Source organism: Aspergillus nidulans, chromosome V (genome assembly GCF_000011425.1).
Source record: "Aspergillus nidulans FGSC A4 chromosome V".
NCBI classification, from domain to species: domain Eukaryota; kingdom Fungi; phylum Ascomycota; class Eurotiomycetes; order Eurotiales; family Aspergillaceae; genus Aspergillus; species Aspergillus nidulans.
The window spans coordinates 2081026-2095391 of record NC_066261.1 but is presented as its reverse complement, the minus strand read 5'-3'; the positions used below and the strand labels follow the sequence as shown (position 1 = coordinate 2095391).

The window sequence follows — 14366 nt, the reverse complement described above, 5'->3', positions numbered from 1 at the left end:
CGATCTCCAGGATGATAAAAAAAAGGATGAGAAGACGATGACCAGCCTAAAAAGGAAATTGCGGCAATGACGTGGGAGCACTGCTGACGGTCGACACCCCAGCGTCAAGGACGTCAGATCCTTGTAGAATTCTGTATAAGTAGGATATAATGGATATGTCCATCACGACTTTTATTTTTCATCCATTCAAGGTCGAGATGGACGGTTGCCGACTCCGGCGGTTCCGACTATCAGCCAACTACAACCATAAACGGTCGACCCGTGGGTCAATTAACGCGGTACCTTTCAGCTTCTACTACAGGATGACTGCATGGAAGAGAAAAGAGACGTCCAGCTAGATCAAAAGATCAAAGTATACCTCATTGCTGCAAACGAAATCATACATAGGAAAGCAAGTACGTATCATAATTTAGGATTGTCACAACTACAGGTTACATGGGGTTATATCCAACAATTCAATACGACATGCGCTCAACCCTTACGCAAAGCGCTTCTCAACGGCCTTCCAGTTGATGACCTCCCAGATCGCCTTGAAGTATTCGGCCTTGCGGTTCTGGTATTGCAGGCTGCGTACGGGTTAGCGGAGAAGAACAACCGAGGGGACCAAAGACACTTACTAGTAGGCGTGCTCCCAAGCATCAATACCAAGGAGGGGCTTGAACTGTCCAACAACGGGGTCCTGGTTCTGAAATGCGACTTGGATAAGTAACTACGTCTCTGCCACCACGAGAAACCCAGTATCAACTTACCGCGTAGGTCTTGATGGCGATGCTGCCAGTTTGCTTGTCCTGAACCAGCCAGGCCCAGCCGCTTCCCTGGATAGCGGCGAGAGCAGTGTTCATCTGGCCCTGGAAATTCTCGAGGCTACCGAAGCTCTCGTTGATGGCTTTGGAGAGAGCACCAGAAGGAGGCTCACCACCGCCGGCGTTCTTGGGAGCCAAGTTCTCCCAAAAGAGGGTGTGGTTGATGTGACCACCGCCGTGGAAGTTGATCAGAGGCTTGAGGGCAATCTGAGCGGCAATGTTGTTGCTTGCCTGGGCTTCCTGGAGCTGCTCGATGGCGGTGTTGTAGCTGTTGACGTAGGTCTGGTGGTGGTTCTTGTGGTGCAGCTCCATGATCTTGCCGGAGATAGCGGGCTCCAAAGCGCCATAGTCGTCTATTCAGTGAGATTCAAATAAGCTATCTGACCGTATATCAAGGGCTCTGGCAGAGGCACATACAAGCAAGATCGGGCAGCGTAGCCTTGCCGCGGGTAAAGGTCAAGGGCGCAGCCGAGGAAGAGCTGGCGCGCAGGCCAGTGCGGAGGGAAGTGCGGATAAGAGAGGCCATGGTTACAGACTGGGTTATGAATATTACAAGAGGTCACTCAATCGACGAAGACTCTGAAGAGAGAAGAGAGAGAAAAGAGGAAGCGGAGAGGTAGACGTCATTTATCTTAGAGCTCCGTCATGCTCCGTCCATCTCGGAGCGGCGTTTTACCGCCCCGAATTTCTTTGTCCAGACACTGGCCACAGCTATACAACAATCAATCATTTGTTTTTCGCCCATCCACCCCTTATTTCTTGTTCATAGTCCCATCATGGACTCCACGGTACATAAGCGAAAGTATGCCGATGTGAGCTCCGACGACGACGACGAATCCGATTCTCCTCCCCGCACATCTTTCAGACGTGCCGCATCCCGTTCAGAATCTCCTCCGTCAGCAGGTCTAGGTCTGGGTATGGGCTCAGGGATGGGCCGTGGTCGCGGAAGAGGCTTAGGCATGGGTCAAAACTCCCGGAATAACAATGCGACCAAGCAGTCCTCCGGAAATGGCCTCGCGGCCAACTCCTTCGGTGCCCGCATGCTAGCCAAGATGGGTTATGTTCAAGGCCAGGGTCTTGGATCGAGCGGCCAGGGTATCGTGAATCCCATCGAAGCTCAGGCTCGTCCGCAGGGTATTGGTCTTGGGGCGGTCCGCGAGAAGAGCAAGGCAGCGCGAACCGAGGAGAAACGCGCCGCCGCCTTACGAGGCGAATCCGTCGAAGAGAGCTCAGATGAGGAATTTACAAGAAAGAAGAAGAGGCAGCAAAGAAAGGAAGGTGGGCGTGCGGAGGGTGAGGCGCGGCCTGTTGGAAGAAAGAAGCCTCAGTTCCGCACTGCCCGTGAAATCGAGGCGGATATGGCAGGTCTTGAGGTGCCCAACGTGCTCAAGTCCCTGATCGATGCGACTGGCAGGGAACATAAGGTCTTGACCTCCACCGCAGGTCTGATGACGCCGGTCGACTTTGTGAATACTGAACAAAGCGAGGCTTACAAGATTGCACGCCGGGCTCGCCAGGATTTGGAAGCTTTCGCGGATGAATGGAAGGGTTTGACGGAGAGGAAACAATACATCGAACAAGACGAAGCTCAATTAGTGGATCAACTGGATACAAATCAGCGCCAAATCGACCAATTATCGGCATTGGTCGCTGCCTTTGGAGCTCTTGAAGTCATCCCCGAAGAAAACAGTGATAGCCCGCAAGCAAAACTCGACTATGTGACTGACCAGTTGGAGTCGCTTGAAATTCAGTACCGGGCCGAAATTGATGAATATAGGCTCTGGGAAACAGCGGTTGCGGCCATCCACCCTCTATTCCGAGAAGCCATGGAGGACTGGGAGCCGCTCAAAGCCCCGACCTTCTTGGTGGCTAACCTACGGCGTCTCCAACCTATTCTATCTCGTAAAGCCAGCGAAGGGCAACTCGTGCAGCGCTCGTCGACCTCTCCTTACGAAACTATGATCTATACCTTATGGCTACCACGCGTACGCTCCGCTTTGCTCAACGAATGGGACGTTTTCAATCCTTCTCCGGCCACCACGCTCATCGTCTCATGGAAAGAACTCCTGCCCCCCTTCGTCTACGCCAACGTCCTTGACCAGCTAGTGGTCCCTAAGCTAACAAGCGGCCTAAACTCTTGGAAACCAAAACGGTCATCTTCTTCATCCCACTCTCAACAGAACTCTCGCGTCCCCTGGTGGCTTTTCACATGGCTCCAATACCTCGACGAACGACACACAAACCCGAAGCAAGCAACAGGCCTTCTCTCGGACGCAAAGCGCAAATTCCGCAGAGTTCTGGACACATGGGATCTCAGCGCCGGCCCGGTCCCTGGCTTCGATCTCTGGCATGACGCTCTCTCTTCTGAATTCGATACGTGCCTACGCAATCATCTCCTTCCACGCCTCGCCGCCCATCTCCGCGCAGACTTCGACGTCAATCCACAAGACCAAGACCTCACGGCTTTTGAAAACATCCTCAAATGGAAAGACTGGTTCCAACCTAACGTACTCGGCCTTCTCTTCGTTGCCGAGTTCTTTCCAAAATTTCATCAAATCCTATACATTTGGCTCACCAATGACCCTAACTACGAAGAAGTCGCCGAGTGGTTCACCTGGTGGCGATCCCAGTTTCCGACAGGAATCAACGATCTGGAGATCGTAGACGACGAATGGAACAAGGCACTCCGCACAATGGACCTAGCAGCCCAACTAGGTGACCGCGCTGCAGAAGAATTACCACCTCCCTCATCCACACCCACATCCTCAAAACCAACCAAATCCACCCATCCCGCACCTCAATCACCTCAACCATCATCAATAAATTCCGGACGAACTGCCCCACACAAACCGAAAGTCATCGAAGAAGTCGCATTCAAAGATGTCCTCGAAAATTGGTGCGCAGAGGAAGGCCTCATAATGCTCCCATTGCGCGAAGCGCATCCGCAAAACGGCCAGCCTCTGTTCCGAATTACAGCCAGCGCAACGGGCAAAGGCGGTGTTGTGGCTTTCATCCAGGGCGATGTCGTGTGGGTGCAGAATAAGAAGGCGAAGGAAGTTTGGGAGCCAATGGGGTTGGAAGAACAGCTCGTTCAACGTGCGGAAGGGAGATAGATTGCTCAAGCACTGCACGCGCTTATGCCATGCACTTGTTCTTTCTTTTGCGTAATGAAACCAGCATCGACCACGCCTGTTTAGATACCAATTGTTATTGTAATCATGATACCACCTGCGGATATATAACTTCCAAACTGCAAGTTTACGAATTAACGGCATTATTTTCCGTCGCATTCGCTATCCCATAGAAGGCAAGCAACTACCAAGGCTTGATAATCATTCAAAGTACCAAGTCATACCTTTTCGAATTCATTTATGCCCAGTAAGCCATTTGAACTATCTACTCTCTTTTCTCAGAGATGCGAGATGAACAGTTATGGTGATATACCCAATGACGAGCGAGACGTACCAAATAATACAATTAATATAACAAAATCTAATAACATTATAAATTCTCATCTCGTGCAATCGATTGGCCAGACATAAAAGATCAAATTTGCTTGGAAGGTTCCATCCAGGCAATAATTCTCGTCACTGGCGTGTATGAGGGTAAGTATGTCCAATATATAGGATGGCGAATAAATCATTAAACCATTAGAGGTGACTAACAAGTCATATCTATATACATGCAAGTTTAAGTTCATACAACCTCAGAAAATGGAGAATTATGTACTGGTGTGAGGCTCAACCCAGATACACAAAGGCATCGTCGGTCATGCAAGCCCTCCATGTTTTTTTCACCTAGTGGATTTCCTAGCATAACATCATCACGAAGGCATGGCTTTTTTAGGCCCTGTTGGTATACTTCTCATTGAATGCATTGACGGCTAGTTTTCCATTAGCGGGAATTTATAAGAATAAAGGGAGAACAAATCAGAATCTTACCAATGGCGATCTGTTTATACAGCCAGTTTCGTGCACTCTCGTCTTGTACAGGGATGAATGGTCCATTGGCGCCACCTTTGAGCATGATGCTCATGCCGGTGCGCTCTTTGGAGATAGTTTGTATGTCGGTCAGTCGGATATCCCAGTCGGTTTCAAGCTTCTTGCTGCGCACGAGCATGATCCGATCGTATGTCAACATAATAAGCATGTCGCGCCCTGGAAGCTCAAGGTGGGCAATGTAATCCTCGTTGAAGTACTTTCCGTCATCAGCTGTCTTAAGCCAGAACTGGCCGAGGGCCTCCCGCTGAGAGTATGGTCGAACAATGCCGTCCATGCCAACAAAGCGAGTAAGCCGGACGCGGTCGAGACCTTCGGCATCGAACACCGTTGTGGTGTTTTTTACACCTTCAGCAAGATCTAAAAGATAGTCAGTAATATGTTCCCCCTTTAACAATAACAATAAGATAGACCCACTGGAAGCGAGATCAAAGGCGCCGATAGCTGGTTTGGTTGCCAAGCCGAGGAAACCTTTCCCTACGCCCTTGAAGAATCCTTGGATACCTTCTTTCTCCGCGCCATGGAGTGGATGCCGCGCAATGCCCTCGATACCACTGACGATGCTGTTTCCAAAGGCTCTACCTCCAGCCGTGATACCATACAACGCATGCTTCGGCCGGTTGCGGGTCTTTGACATCCGTCGCTGGTCCTGGAATTCCTTGTCAAGTGTTGCAGCTGCCAGACCTTTAGACATGCTACCCGTCAGCTTTGAGATGCTGTCCGAGAAACCAAAAACAGTATTCTTCGCGAAGCTGCCAAAGCCTTTAGCGATACCATAGCCTAGCTCCTGAGGCCGATCCGTCATGACAAGGCCCTGGTATGGTTCATAGAAGATCGCAGCCACGCCAGAGCTGACGTTATTGAACAAGCCAACTGGATTGCCCAAAAAGTCCGCTGAGCCGAGTACAACGTGAATCTGACGAAGAAATTCCTGGGTATAGTGTCTTCGGATGTTGCTGGCGAGGACAGGGAAAGAGACGCGGGCATTCTCTATCATTAGGGCGTTCAGCTTAATAGGCGCATCATTGACATTGCCCATTGACATTGTCATCACATCGACAATAAACATCAAGGGATTGGAAGGCTGCAAAGTATCCTCTACGTTCACTCGTTCAGTGCGCATCAGAGAGATATCGAGCTGCATAGGTTGCAGATGCAGGAGCTCAAAGTATACATCTTGCGCAGCGCCTTCAGTCTGTGGCTCCGGAATGTTCAGTTGTTCTTCACAGAGCTTGTCTTCATGCTTCCCGGCCCAAGCAGCACCGGACGCTTTGGTGAAATCGAGCATAGCAAAGATAAAATCCTCGTCAAGTTCCAGTGTCATCTGCTGAAGCAGCAAAGTAGCATACTTTATGTAAAGGACACCATACGAGTCATCCTTCACGCGTGTGATCATAGTATGGAAAATGGGATGGGCTTCCATTTCCTTACCAGTTTTGGGGACGACACTGGGATACAGCAGCATAGGGAAAATTCCGCCGTAAAGTTGGTTGTCGATCTGAATCCATTTGATGGTGGTGTTCAGAGTCTGGTAAGCCTTCGATTCCTTGAACTTGACCTCGATATCACGGAACGTCATGTAAAGTAACTCCTTCATTTTCTGGTTGATTAAGGAGATACCGATACCACCAAGGTGAAGCTGAGCTTTGAAATTGACATCAGAGTCAAATTCCTTGACTTCGAAGCCAGTATTGATGCTCGTTTGCGAGGTTTGTGATCTTTGCTGCCGATATATACTCTTTGATGCTTTGAAGTTCGATAAAACCAGAGTCTGCGTCGGACCATCAGCAACAATATTGATGTCGATGATCTTCTGCGCTTCTCCAGGCTGACTGGGAGGAATACGCATAGGTATCAAGTTTCCAATCTCGGTCAGCCTAATCCGCCGTTCTTTGCCCTTGCAAGCCAACACGAGAGACTTGTTCTTTGTCGCCGGGAAGTCCCAGGCATATGGCATGATGCTGCGAGGAGGTAGACGGTAGCGGATCGGTCGCCAGGTATTTGTCCGGTCTTCCTCGTCATCTTCCAAGTTCGGGTTCTGCAAAAATTAGTAAATGAGACTGATAGAAAGCAGATGCCGGACAAGATAACATACCGTTTGATAAAACATGAAGTCTACATCGCTCTCGTTGCGCATGGAAAAAGGCCAGTTACGGTGTTCGAGGCTTAGGTGAACGAATAAGGTGGCAGCTTCCATGATGACATCGATCTTTATCAGCCGCTGTCGCTGGTTCTGCCTGGCCAGCTTGACGTATACCGTCCCAACGTCCGCGATATTAAACGGGGACGACCATTGATTGTTCACACCAGGGAAACAGAGGCAGAGCTGCTTTTCGCCGGCCTGGCGTAGGAAGTGTAGAGGTACTAGATCGCCGCCTTTGATGTCTGTAACATTCGAAGAACCCGGCTCTCTGACCAGAATGTCTTCCTCCAGTTTGTTTTTCAAGACGAAACGAGGTGCAATTGTGACAATCTTGGTAAGCTTGTATTTGCCCTCACCCTCTGCGACCGACACTCCCGCATGGTACTCCGATCTGCCATCTCTGTCAGGAAGGACAACCTCAAAAGTGCTTCCAATGGCTTCGAAACTTTGCGGTTTGCTCCATGAAGAATCGCCTATCCTTATTATAGACCGATTCTTCTGGTCCTCTGTCGCATAAGAGTACATGTACGGACGAACCCGCCTTTGCCTGGAGCCAGCTTCGGCCCTCAACCCTTGTCCCGCTGCGGAGCGAGCTGATTGCAAAAAGGCCTTGCTTTGTACCTCCATCGTAAGACCTGTCCTGTTCAGGATGAGATATGGACTGTACACCGACACTCTAAAGGCACCTCCACTGTCAGGTACATTGAAGTAATGTAGCTTCAGTTTCAATGGAAGGCCCCGCTCATCCTTTAAGGATAGGGTATGCTCCCTTCTAAAATCGTGCGCATTTCCGTTGATAATGGAGAAGTCACTTTGTTTAAATACCGTATCCTCAAGGTCAACGCTGAGTAATAGTAGGTGTGCTAATTCAACGACGTGGACCGGGCTAACGCCGCCCTTGCGCAAGAAATTCGTCCAGTCTTTCCTCGTGTTCTTGTCATAGATACGGTACTTGAAGTCGTACGGTAGGAGATTCTGAATTTCAACAGGTGCAAAGATCCGGATGCGCATGTACGGATAGATCTTCGTAAGAGGATCCCTCGCATTGAATGTAGCGTTGGTCTGAAAATAGAATGGAGGAGATTGTTGCGCGCCTTCGCTCAAGCATTTGATGGTACGAGTCGGTCGGCGCATAAGGTCTTTCCAATACAGTTGTTCGTGTGACCAATCGTAACCGAAGCCCTGGTCGGGTCGAATGACGATAGAATGCATGAACGCGGCTCCAACGGGAGCAGGACGAGCATCGCCAGGAAGAATTTTCTCGATCTTCAGGAGATGGCCATCTTGTGGATTGAAAACTCCAAGTTCCACAGGTATTTGAGTGTTGTTCTCAACCAGAAGTGGCGAACGGATTGTGATGTACTTCACATTATCTGGGCCCAGCTTGACCTCGACTAGGAGTCGGTGGAGTACAGTGTCCTTTTTGGGCTTAAGATTGTACAAGAACTCGCCTTCTCGTACAACGGGAATACGAGTCACGCTGTCAAACCCGCTGCCCTCCAGTTTCACGCCAACAAGACCCGCTTGGCCTTCTGGTGCGAGGGTTTCACGCATGGAAGTTGAGTCTTCAAACCGCCAAGGATATTCCTCACCGTCGGCAAGCTTAGCGGCCGGTCCATCCTCTCCTTCAGCAACATCAGCCCAAACATGGAGGTCAAAGCCAGTGTAATTGCGGATCCGATAAGGTGCATCAGCTCCTCTCGGCTTTGAGAGTACGTCCTCATCGGTGTAGAAGAATTGGAAAGACTTGGACGCGAGGTCAATTGTAGCAGATGTAACTGTCAGCTCCATTGTTTTATGTGAGTATACGTCAACCGAGAAGACATCAGGGTTAACTTCCTTGGCCATGTGAATTCCCAGTTGCCAGGGCTCGATAAGGGGTTCCCAGGCTGACTTGGAGAAGTTGTACACGTTGACAAATGTGTCGAAACTGGTATCTGCAGTGAGAGTGGATGACCAATCGCGGGCATCAACGTTGAACTTCTTAACGCTCCAATCCAACAATGGAAGATCGTGCAAATCACCAATGAGGATGACCCTGACCCCGTCAACCTGAGCTTTAAGCTCCTCTCGTTGCAGGACCACGGACCGCTTGTTGACGGGCTTGCGATCAATCGCATTCACTGCACCAATAGAGCGTCGGTGAGATCTTTTCGTGGCCGCTGCTGATGCTTGCTTGCCGACTGATGATTTCCTTCTTGTTCTCGAACCGAATGTGCCCGTGCTCTCTGGTAACGCCTTGGTCTCGCCTGTTTCAGCCGGTAATATTCTCGCGGCCCTCATTTCCGAGGCCTTGTTGACAATCTGTATTGCCATCAAGATGTCTCGAAGTGAGAGGCGCAAAACAAGCGGCTCGACATGGATATCGATAGACGTTAGTGATGCGCCTCTGTCCTGGGAGCGACTGTCCATTGATAACTCAAGTGTGAAGTCATCTAGAATCCGAAGTCTGCTTGTCTCGAACTTGTCCATGCGACAAAGGAACATTCCGATTTTGCTTACGTGCAAAGTCGAAACATTTTGCTTTGAGAAAAGGACTTCCTTAGCCCCGAGGACTATAGCCTCAGTATGAGGAATTGCAGGGTTGGCTATGGTGATGATCTGAGCATCAACAAGGCTCACCCTGAACGACACCGTCATTTGGCTTGGTGCCTGAGGTTCTTCTTCAAGCGAGGGAGAGCGTATGGATCCGTCAGTGCTCTCCGCCATGCTAGATCTGGGTTCATCTTCTTCAGGAGATTCGATATCTTCCTCATCCTCCTGGGGCTCATCCGCAGAAAAGACAGAATTGGCGAATGATTGTAGGGCAGACAAGTAGTCCAGGGCCAGTATAATCCGGGGGCTGTCAATTGTCAACATGGCGATTAGATGTTTTGCAGGGCCGGGTGAGATAGAGACGCTAGCCATGAATTGCTGCTTGACATCATTGTTGATTAGCGACATGATCTTTCTGAATTTGTTCGTTTCCTGCTTTCGACTGTCACGAATAGAAAACGAATGGATTAAAAGTTCAGATTCCAGTGAGCCGTCTATTAGCATGCGCAATTTGACCTGGGTGTCATTGAGCGAGAACTTAGATAGACTGGCATCGTCGAGACTACCAATAGGCGCGTCGTCTTTTCCGAGGATAAGCTCAAGACCGACACTATCTGCCTTGAAAATCATGTCAAGTCGCACCCAGTTCTCCCCTTTACCATTGGGGTCCGTAGTCGCCACATTGTGTTGATTTGTGCTTTGGACCAAACTGGACTCTGTCTCCTTTCCAGAATCGGTGAGGGAAGGGAGAGCTTCCTTGGCCTCTAACTCCTGCTGCTCCGAATCTGTTACGAAGGCATTAGGCGCAGTCCTGGTTATATCTAGAAGGAACTTGAGTTGCTTCTGTGAGACTCGTAGGTTAATAGGTGACATTGTTCCCTCGATTTCCATATCAGGACGTGGATTGCCAGGCTGATGCTCAAGGTAGCATATGCTGAAGTCAAGATTGACTTTTTGGATCATTTCGAGCTCCTCTACAGCACCCCCTGCATAGTGGAATCTGGATGTCAGTCGAATATTGCGGATCCCTGTGGATATCAGATTCACAGCGGGACTGTCAGGTTGCTCTTCGTCAAGAGGCACAAAGGTGTTTTTAGCATAAATCTCACCGAGGTGAGCAGTCACCGTGTCGTAGGGTCGGTCCTCACTCATAGCACCAGGAAATACGAGAATTGGGGTCATAACTACAACATCAAAGCGCATCCTAGAGGCATTCTCCTGTAATTGATTGGCTTGGTTGGCTGCGGCCCGCCGGGCAGCGTTGAAGATGGCTTGCATCTTGCCGAACTTGACGAGGAAGTTGATAATCTTTCGGTAAGGCTCCTCGAGGAAATTGATCTTTATTGATCCCGATCTTAGGAAAACCTCCGAGTCATAGCCTGGGTACTCGGGAGCCTCAGGGTCGAATGTTTCGTATTTGAAGTCGGCAAAATTATCGCCTTCAATTGTTAGGAGCCTTCTGAGGTCCGAACTCTTCTTTGCGCCAGTATTGACATCATCTATCAATGTCAAGCTTCCGATACGAGACTGTATGAGCATGGTCCGGCCAACAAGGAAAATTCCCACATCGGCGGTATGAAGACTGAGTGTAGCAAGTCTGACACCATCATTATTCAGGATTAAAGCAATACTCTTCAAGTCGGCTTTGATGCGGATCTTCCCCTCTTGCTGCGGTTGTTGTTCGGCAGACTCGGTATCCTCAATAGTGAGTGCTGCCTGAGTATCTTGATTCGGTTGCTGTGGGTTTGTAAATGTGAGAAGGATGAAGTCCAACAGTGTTAGGAGCGTTTTTCTCGTGACAACAAGGTTGATGGTTGATACAGAGATATCAAGGTTCATCGCCACTCCCTCATACGTTGAGTGGAATTCTGGAGACTCAGGCTTCACTCGAACAAATCTCAAATAGAACAGGTCCTTGTTCTCATCCGCATCGAAACCCGTGGATGAGATGATCTTTTTAAATTCAGGAACCGGGTTCGCCTCTATGTAGTCATCCACACTGAGAGACTTAAGAATCACTTCGGCTACCATGTCAAAAGGTCGCATATAGAAGTCTAATGCAAAGCCCTCAGCAACAAGCTCAACCAACAGCTGTTCGCGGAAGGGGTCAGTCGAATCGGACCGGAACAAGGAGCCGCGAAGGCGGCCGACAGTGAACTTGAACTCAAAGTCTCGACGGTGAATATCAGGTAGTTTGTCCACACTTTTACTGATCTGGTCACTGTCTTCTATATCCGACTCTTCGTCCACAACAGGAAGCTCTCTTTGGCCGATTGGTTGGAAAGAGGATGACCTAGCTCGAGTGTGAGTTATCGACGTTCCTTCCTTATTTTTGGAAGTATTTGTATCCTGCGCCTCGTCGTCGAACCGCGGAATGGCAATATCGATGAGTTTCATCAGCCCCTTGTATTTCGTGTCCGACATCGACGCGTGAAGCTCAGGGAGATGGCCAGATATCCGCGTTCGAGTTAACTCGGTAAGCTTCGGCACAATGCACATTTCCAGAACGAAGTCGACATTGATGCGGTCAATTATATGTAAGTTCTTTGACTCGACATCCGGCCCGAGCTGGGCTTTGGCGGTCTCAATTCCGGGGCCTATAACAACCTGTGTGGAATCAAGTTTTATTAAGAACCTATCGTAGAGTAGGTGTTCCAGCTCTTTATAATCACCAGTGTCATACTGCCGCTTTTGCTTCGATTGAAGGTCCTTCATGGTCTGCCTGTCCACTAGTTCACTGTTGACGCTGGCATGACCGGCATCGATGATTAGGCACAGTGAGCTTTCGTGGGTGATACTTTCCGGAACAATGATTAGAGGTGCATGAACGTCAAATTGCGCATCGACCTTCTTATGCTCCTGCAAAGCAAACTCCAATCCTGCCCGTGTCTGCTGTCGGATACCTTCCACCGTGGCACCAGCCGAGTCGAGGATGGCGCCAATGGATTCCATGTGTCGCTCAGGTGGCCTGAAGAACCTCGTAATCTCCACGATAAATTTCGGATTGTAAATTACCTCAATACTTTTCAGCTTGACTTTAACAACTGAATCCGCATCACTCTCGAGAGGGTTCTGCTCAAGCTGTAAATGGAACAAACTATCCTCATCTTCCAGGTCATCAACACCCTCCTCGGGGTCAAACTCTCCACTGCTGGATATCTGCGACAGGCGGTGCTTCGGCTCTGGAAGCGAGTCCTTGACTCTGACAATCTGCGGATAGAGACTGCCTTCAGTTGTGCCATCGTAAACTCTCAGGCCCCCAAGGTCAAGATCCAGGAAGAAAGAGTCTGGGCGTTGCAGTGCTTTGGCCCGGAAATTGTCAAACACGAACTTCATGACTTCGTTTGCGTCTCCATGAGGACCGCGTACCAAAGTCAGACTTCCGGCTTTCAGGCCAGCGTTTACTTGGAGCTTGACCCATTCTCTCGGAACATCGACGCTTTCCGTGATAGTTTTCTTCTCGTCCCAATCGATGGCATTGTAGAGTTCCTGCCGCTGTTCCTCAGTCATGGCAGTTTCTTCGGAGTCCTCTTTCTTAGAACCCCATATCCACTCGGACCATGTCTGCTGTCGCGGGGGCTTCTTCACGCCTACGTTCTCCTTCCGCAATTGATTTCTCGCAAGCGAGCGCCAGAATCGGATATCCTCATAGCTCAGCTTTCTTTCCAACCGGTTGAACTCTTCCGTTTCCTCTGCTGATAACATCTCCTCCCTTTTTTTCTTCTTGAAGAGATCAATGTACGCGATCCGATCGTCCCTTCGTTCTTTGATGTAATCCCATGTCCACCGCCTGTTCCTATCATGAATCTTACTCAGTACGGCTTCTCCTGCATACCTAAACCAGGCCCTGGGGTCCTCTTTCGGTCGCGACTTTGGTTGAAGTTTCCTATACTCCTGGTGGCGGATAAAACAGTGGAAGAGGTCGACAAGCATCAATGCATCTCGGTATTGCTCGTCGTCTAAAACAAAACCGATCTCGTCAAACAAAAGTCGCGCATTGACAGCTGGTTGTTCATGATTTCCGGTTTTATCCATCTCTAAGCCAGCACGTCCACTGACGGGTCGCAGGATGAACTGGTTTCCATCTTCATTGTCTATACCAGACCTCAACCTCTCCAGTAGTTCCGCATGGTCAATTCCCTGTGCTTCTGCGCCTACATCAGAGCCCCGACCTGTGCCAAAAAGCTCGGCGTCCGTATTCCAATATACAGAAAGCGCACCCAGAATAGCCATCTTGTGGGTAGTGCCGGACGTTGACTGGATGAAAGTTGGCCTCCATTCCGCGTCCGTGCTCACGGCACTCAGTTCCTTCAACGTAAAGCCGACAGCAAACGGGTGCCCTGGGGAGGCTATCGAGTCTTCGTAACGAAAATGCACATTCTTGATAGAGATCTGAAGGTTATCGATTACTGCAGTGACCAGACTCTGCGTAAAGCTCTGGTTACGGCGCTGCTCTTCCTGGCTCATTCCTTCAGAATTGCGCTCTTTGAGAATCTCTGCGCTCTCGATCTTGTCCATCTTGATGGCATTCGCTCGCTTTTCCTCTTCCTCCGGATCATAGTCGATATCCTCCTTTGGCGCAGCGAGCAGGAATACATCTTCGATGTCGACCTTGACCGGTTTCCCTCGTAGGTTCGACCAGGGTATTGATAGCGTAAGTTCACCAACATGGCCTTCGACGACATTGAGAGGGAGATGCAATTGATCCAGAGCTTCCCGGCGCAGCTCCAGATTTCGTAACTTGACATCCCCAGACCAGATACCGATGTTTAGCTGCTTGGCGTCGAAATTCTTGACGTAGATGCCCAAAAACCGGTTGAGCAGGTTAGCGACCAAGCCTTCCAACATGGTGGCGGGCTGCGGCTGTGACCCAAGCCGGGGTCGTTA

At 49.8% G+C, this 14366-nt stretch overlaps 3 protein-coding genes across 3 annotated transcripts, besides 1 other annotated feature; 1 reads left to right on the top strand and 2 right to left on the bottom strand.

The window, feature by feature from the left end:
- Window positions 1-14366: part of a sequence feature (contig 1.96 1224..98894(-1)) that runs on past both edges of the window.
- On the bottom strand, window positions 383-1368 carry sod2 (superoxide dismutase sodB). The gene is made up of 4 exons (XM_658089.2): window positions 1221-1368; window positions 750-1156; window positions 618-685; window positions 383-566 (listed from the first exon to the last, which is right to left on the bottom strand). The coding sequence occupies exons 1-4, from the start codon at window positions 1327-1329 to the stop codon at window positions 479-481; spliced, it is 672 nt and encodes a 223-aa protein (XP_663181.1). The 5' UTR covers window positions 1330-1368; the 3' UTR covers window positions 383-478.
- ANIA_05578 (mRNA splicing protein SPP382) lies at window positions 1580-3916 on the top strand (the record flags this gene model as incomplete). Its single annotated transcript, XM_658090.1, has 1 exon — window positions 1580-3916. One exon carries the CDS (start codon window positions 1580-1582, stop codon window positions 3914-3916), a length of 2337 nt encoding a protein of 778 aa, XP_663182.1.
- Window positions 4646-14327, bottom strand: ANIA_05579 (membrane morphogenesis protein VPS13; the record flags this gene model as incomplete). Its single annotated transcript, XM_658091.1, has 4 exons — window positions 4646-4686; window positions 4745-5161; window positions 5219-6839; window positions 6897-14327. The coding sequence occupies 4 exons, from the start codon at window positions 14325-14327 to the stop codon at window positions 4646-4648; spliced, it is 9510 nt and encodes a 3169-aa protein (XP_663183.1).

What these genes read in the sequence shown, in the direction of transcription:
- sod2 (XM_658089.2), bottom strand. Translation starts at nt 1,329, where the DNA reads ATGGCCTCTCTTATCCGCACTTCCCTCCGCACTGGCCTGCGCGCCAGC. An exon ending in TACGCTGCCCGATCTTGCTT is followed by an intron (nt 1,157 to 1,220) that starts GTATGTGCCTCT and finishes CTCACTGAATAG; the next exon opens with ACGACTATGGCGCTTTGGAG. An exon ending in TCGCCATCAAGACCTACGCG is followed by an intron (nt 686 to 749) that starts GTAAGTTGATAC and finishes GTCGCATTTCAG; the next exon opens with AACCAGGACCCCGTTGTTGG.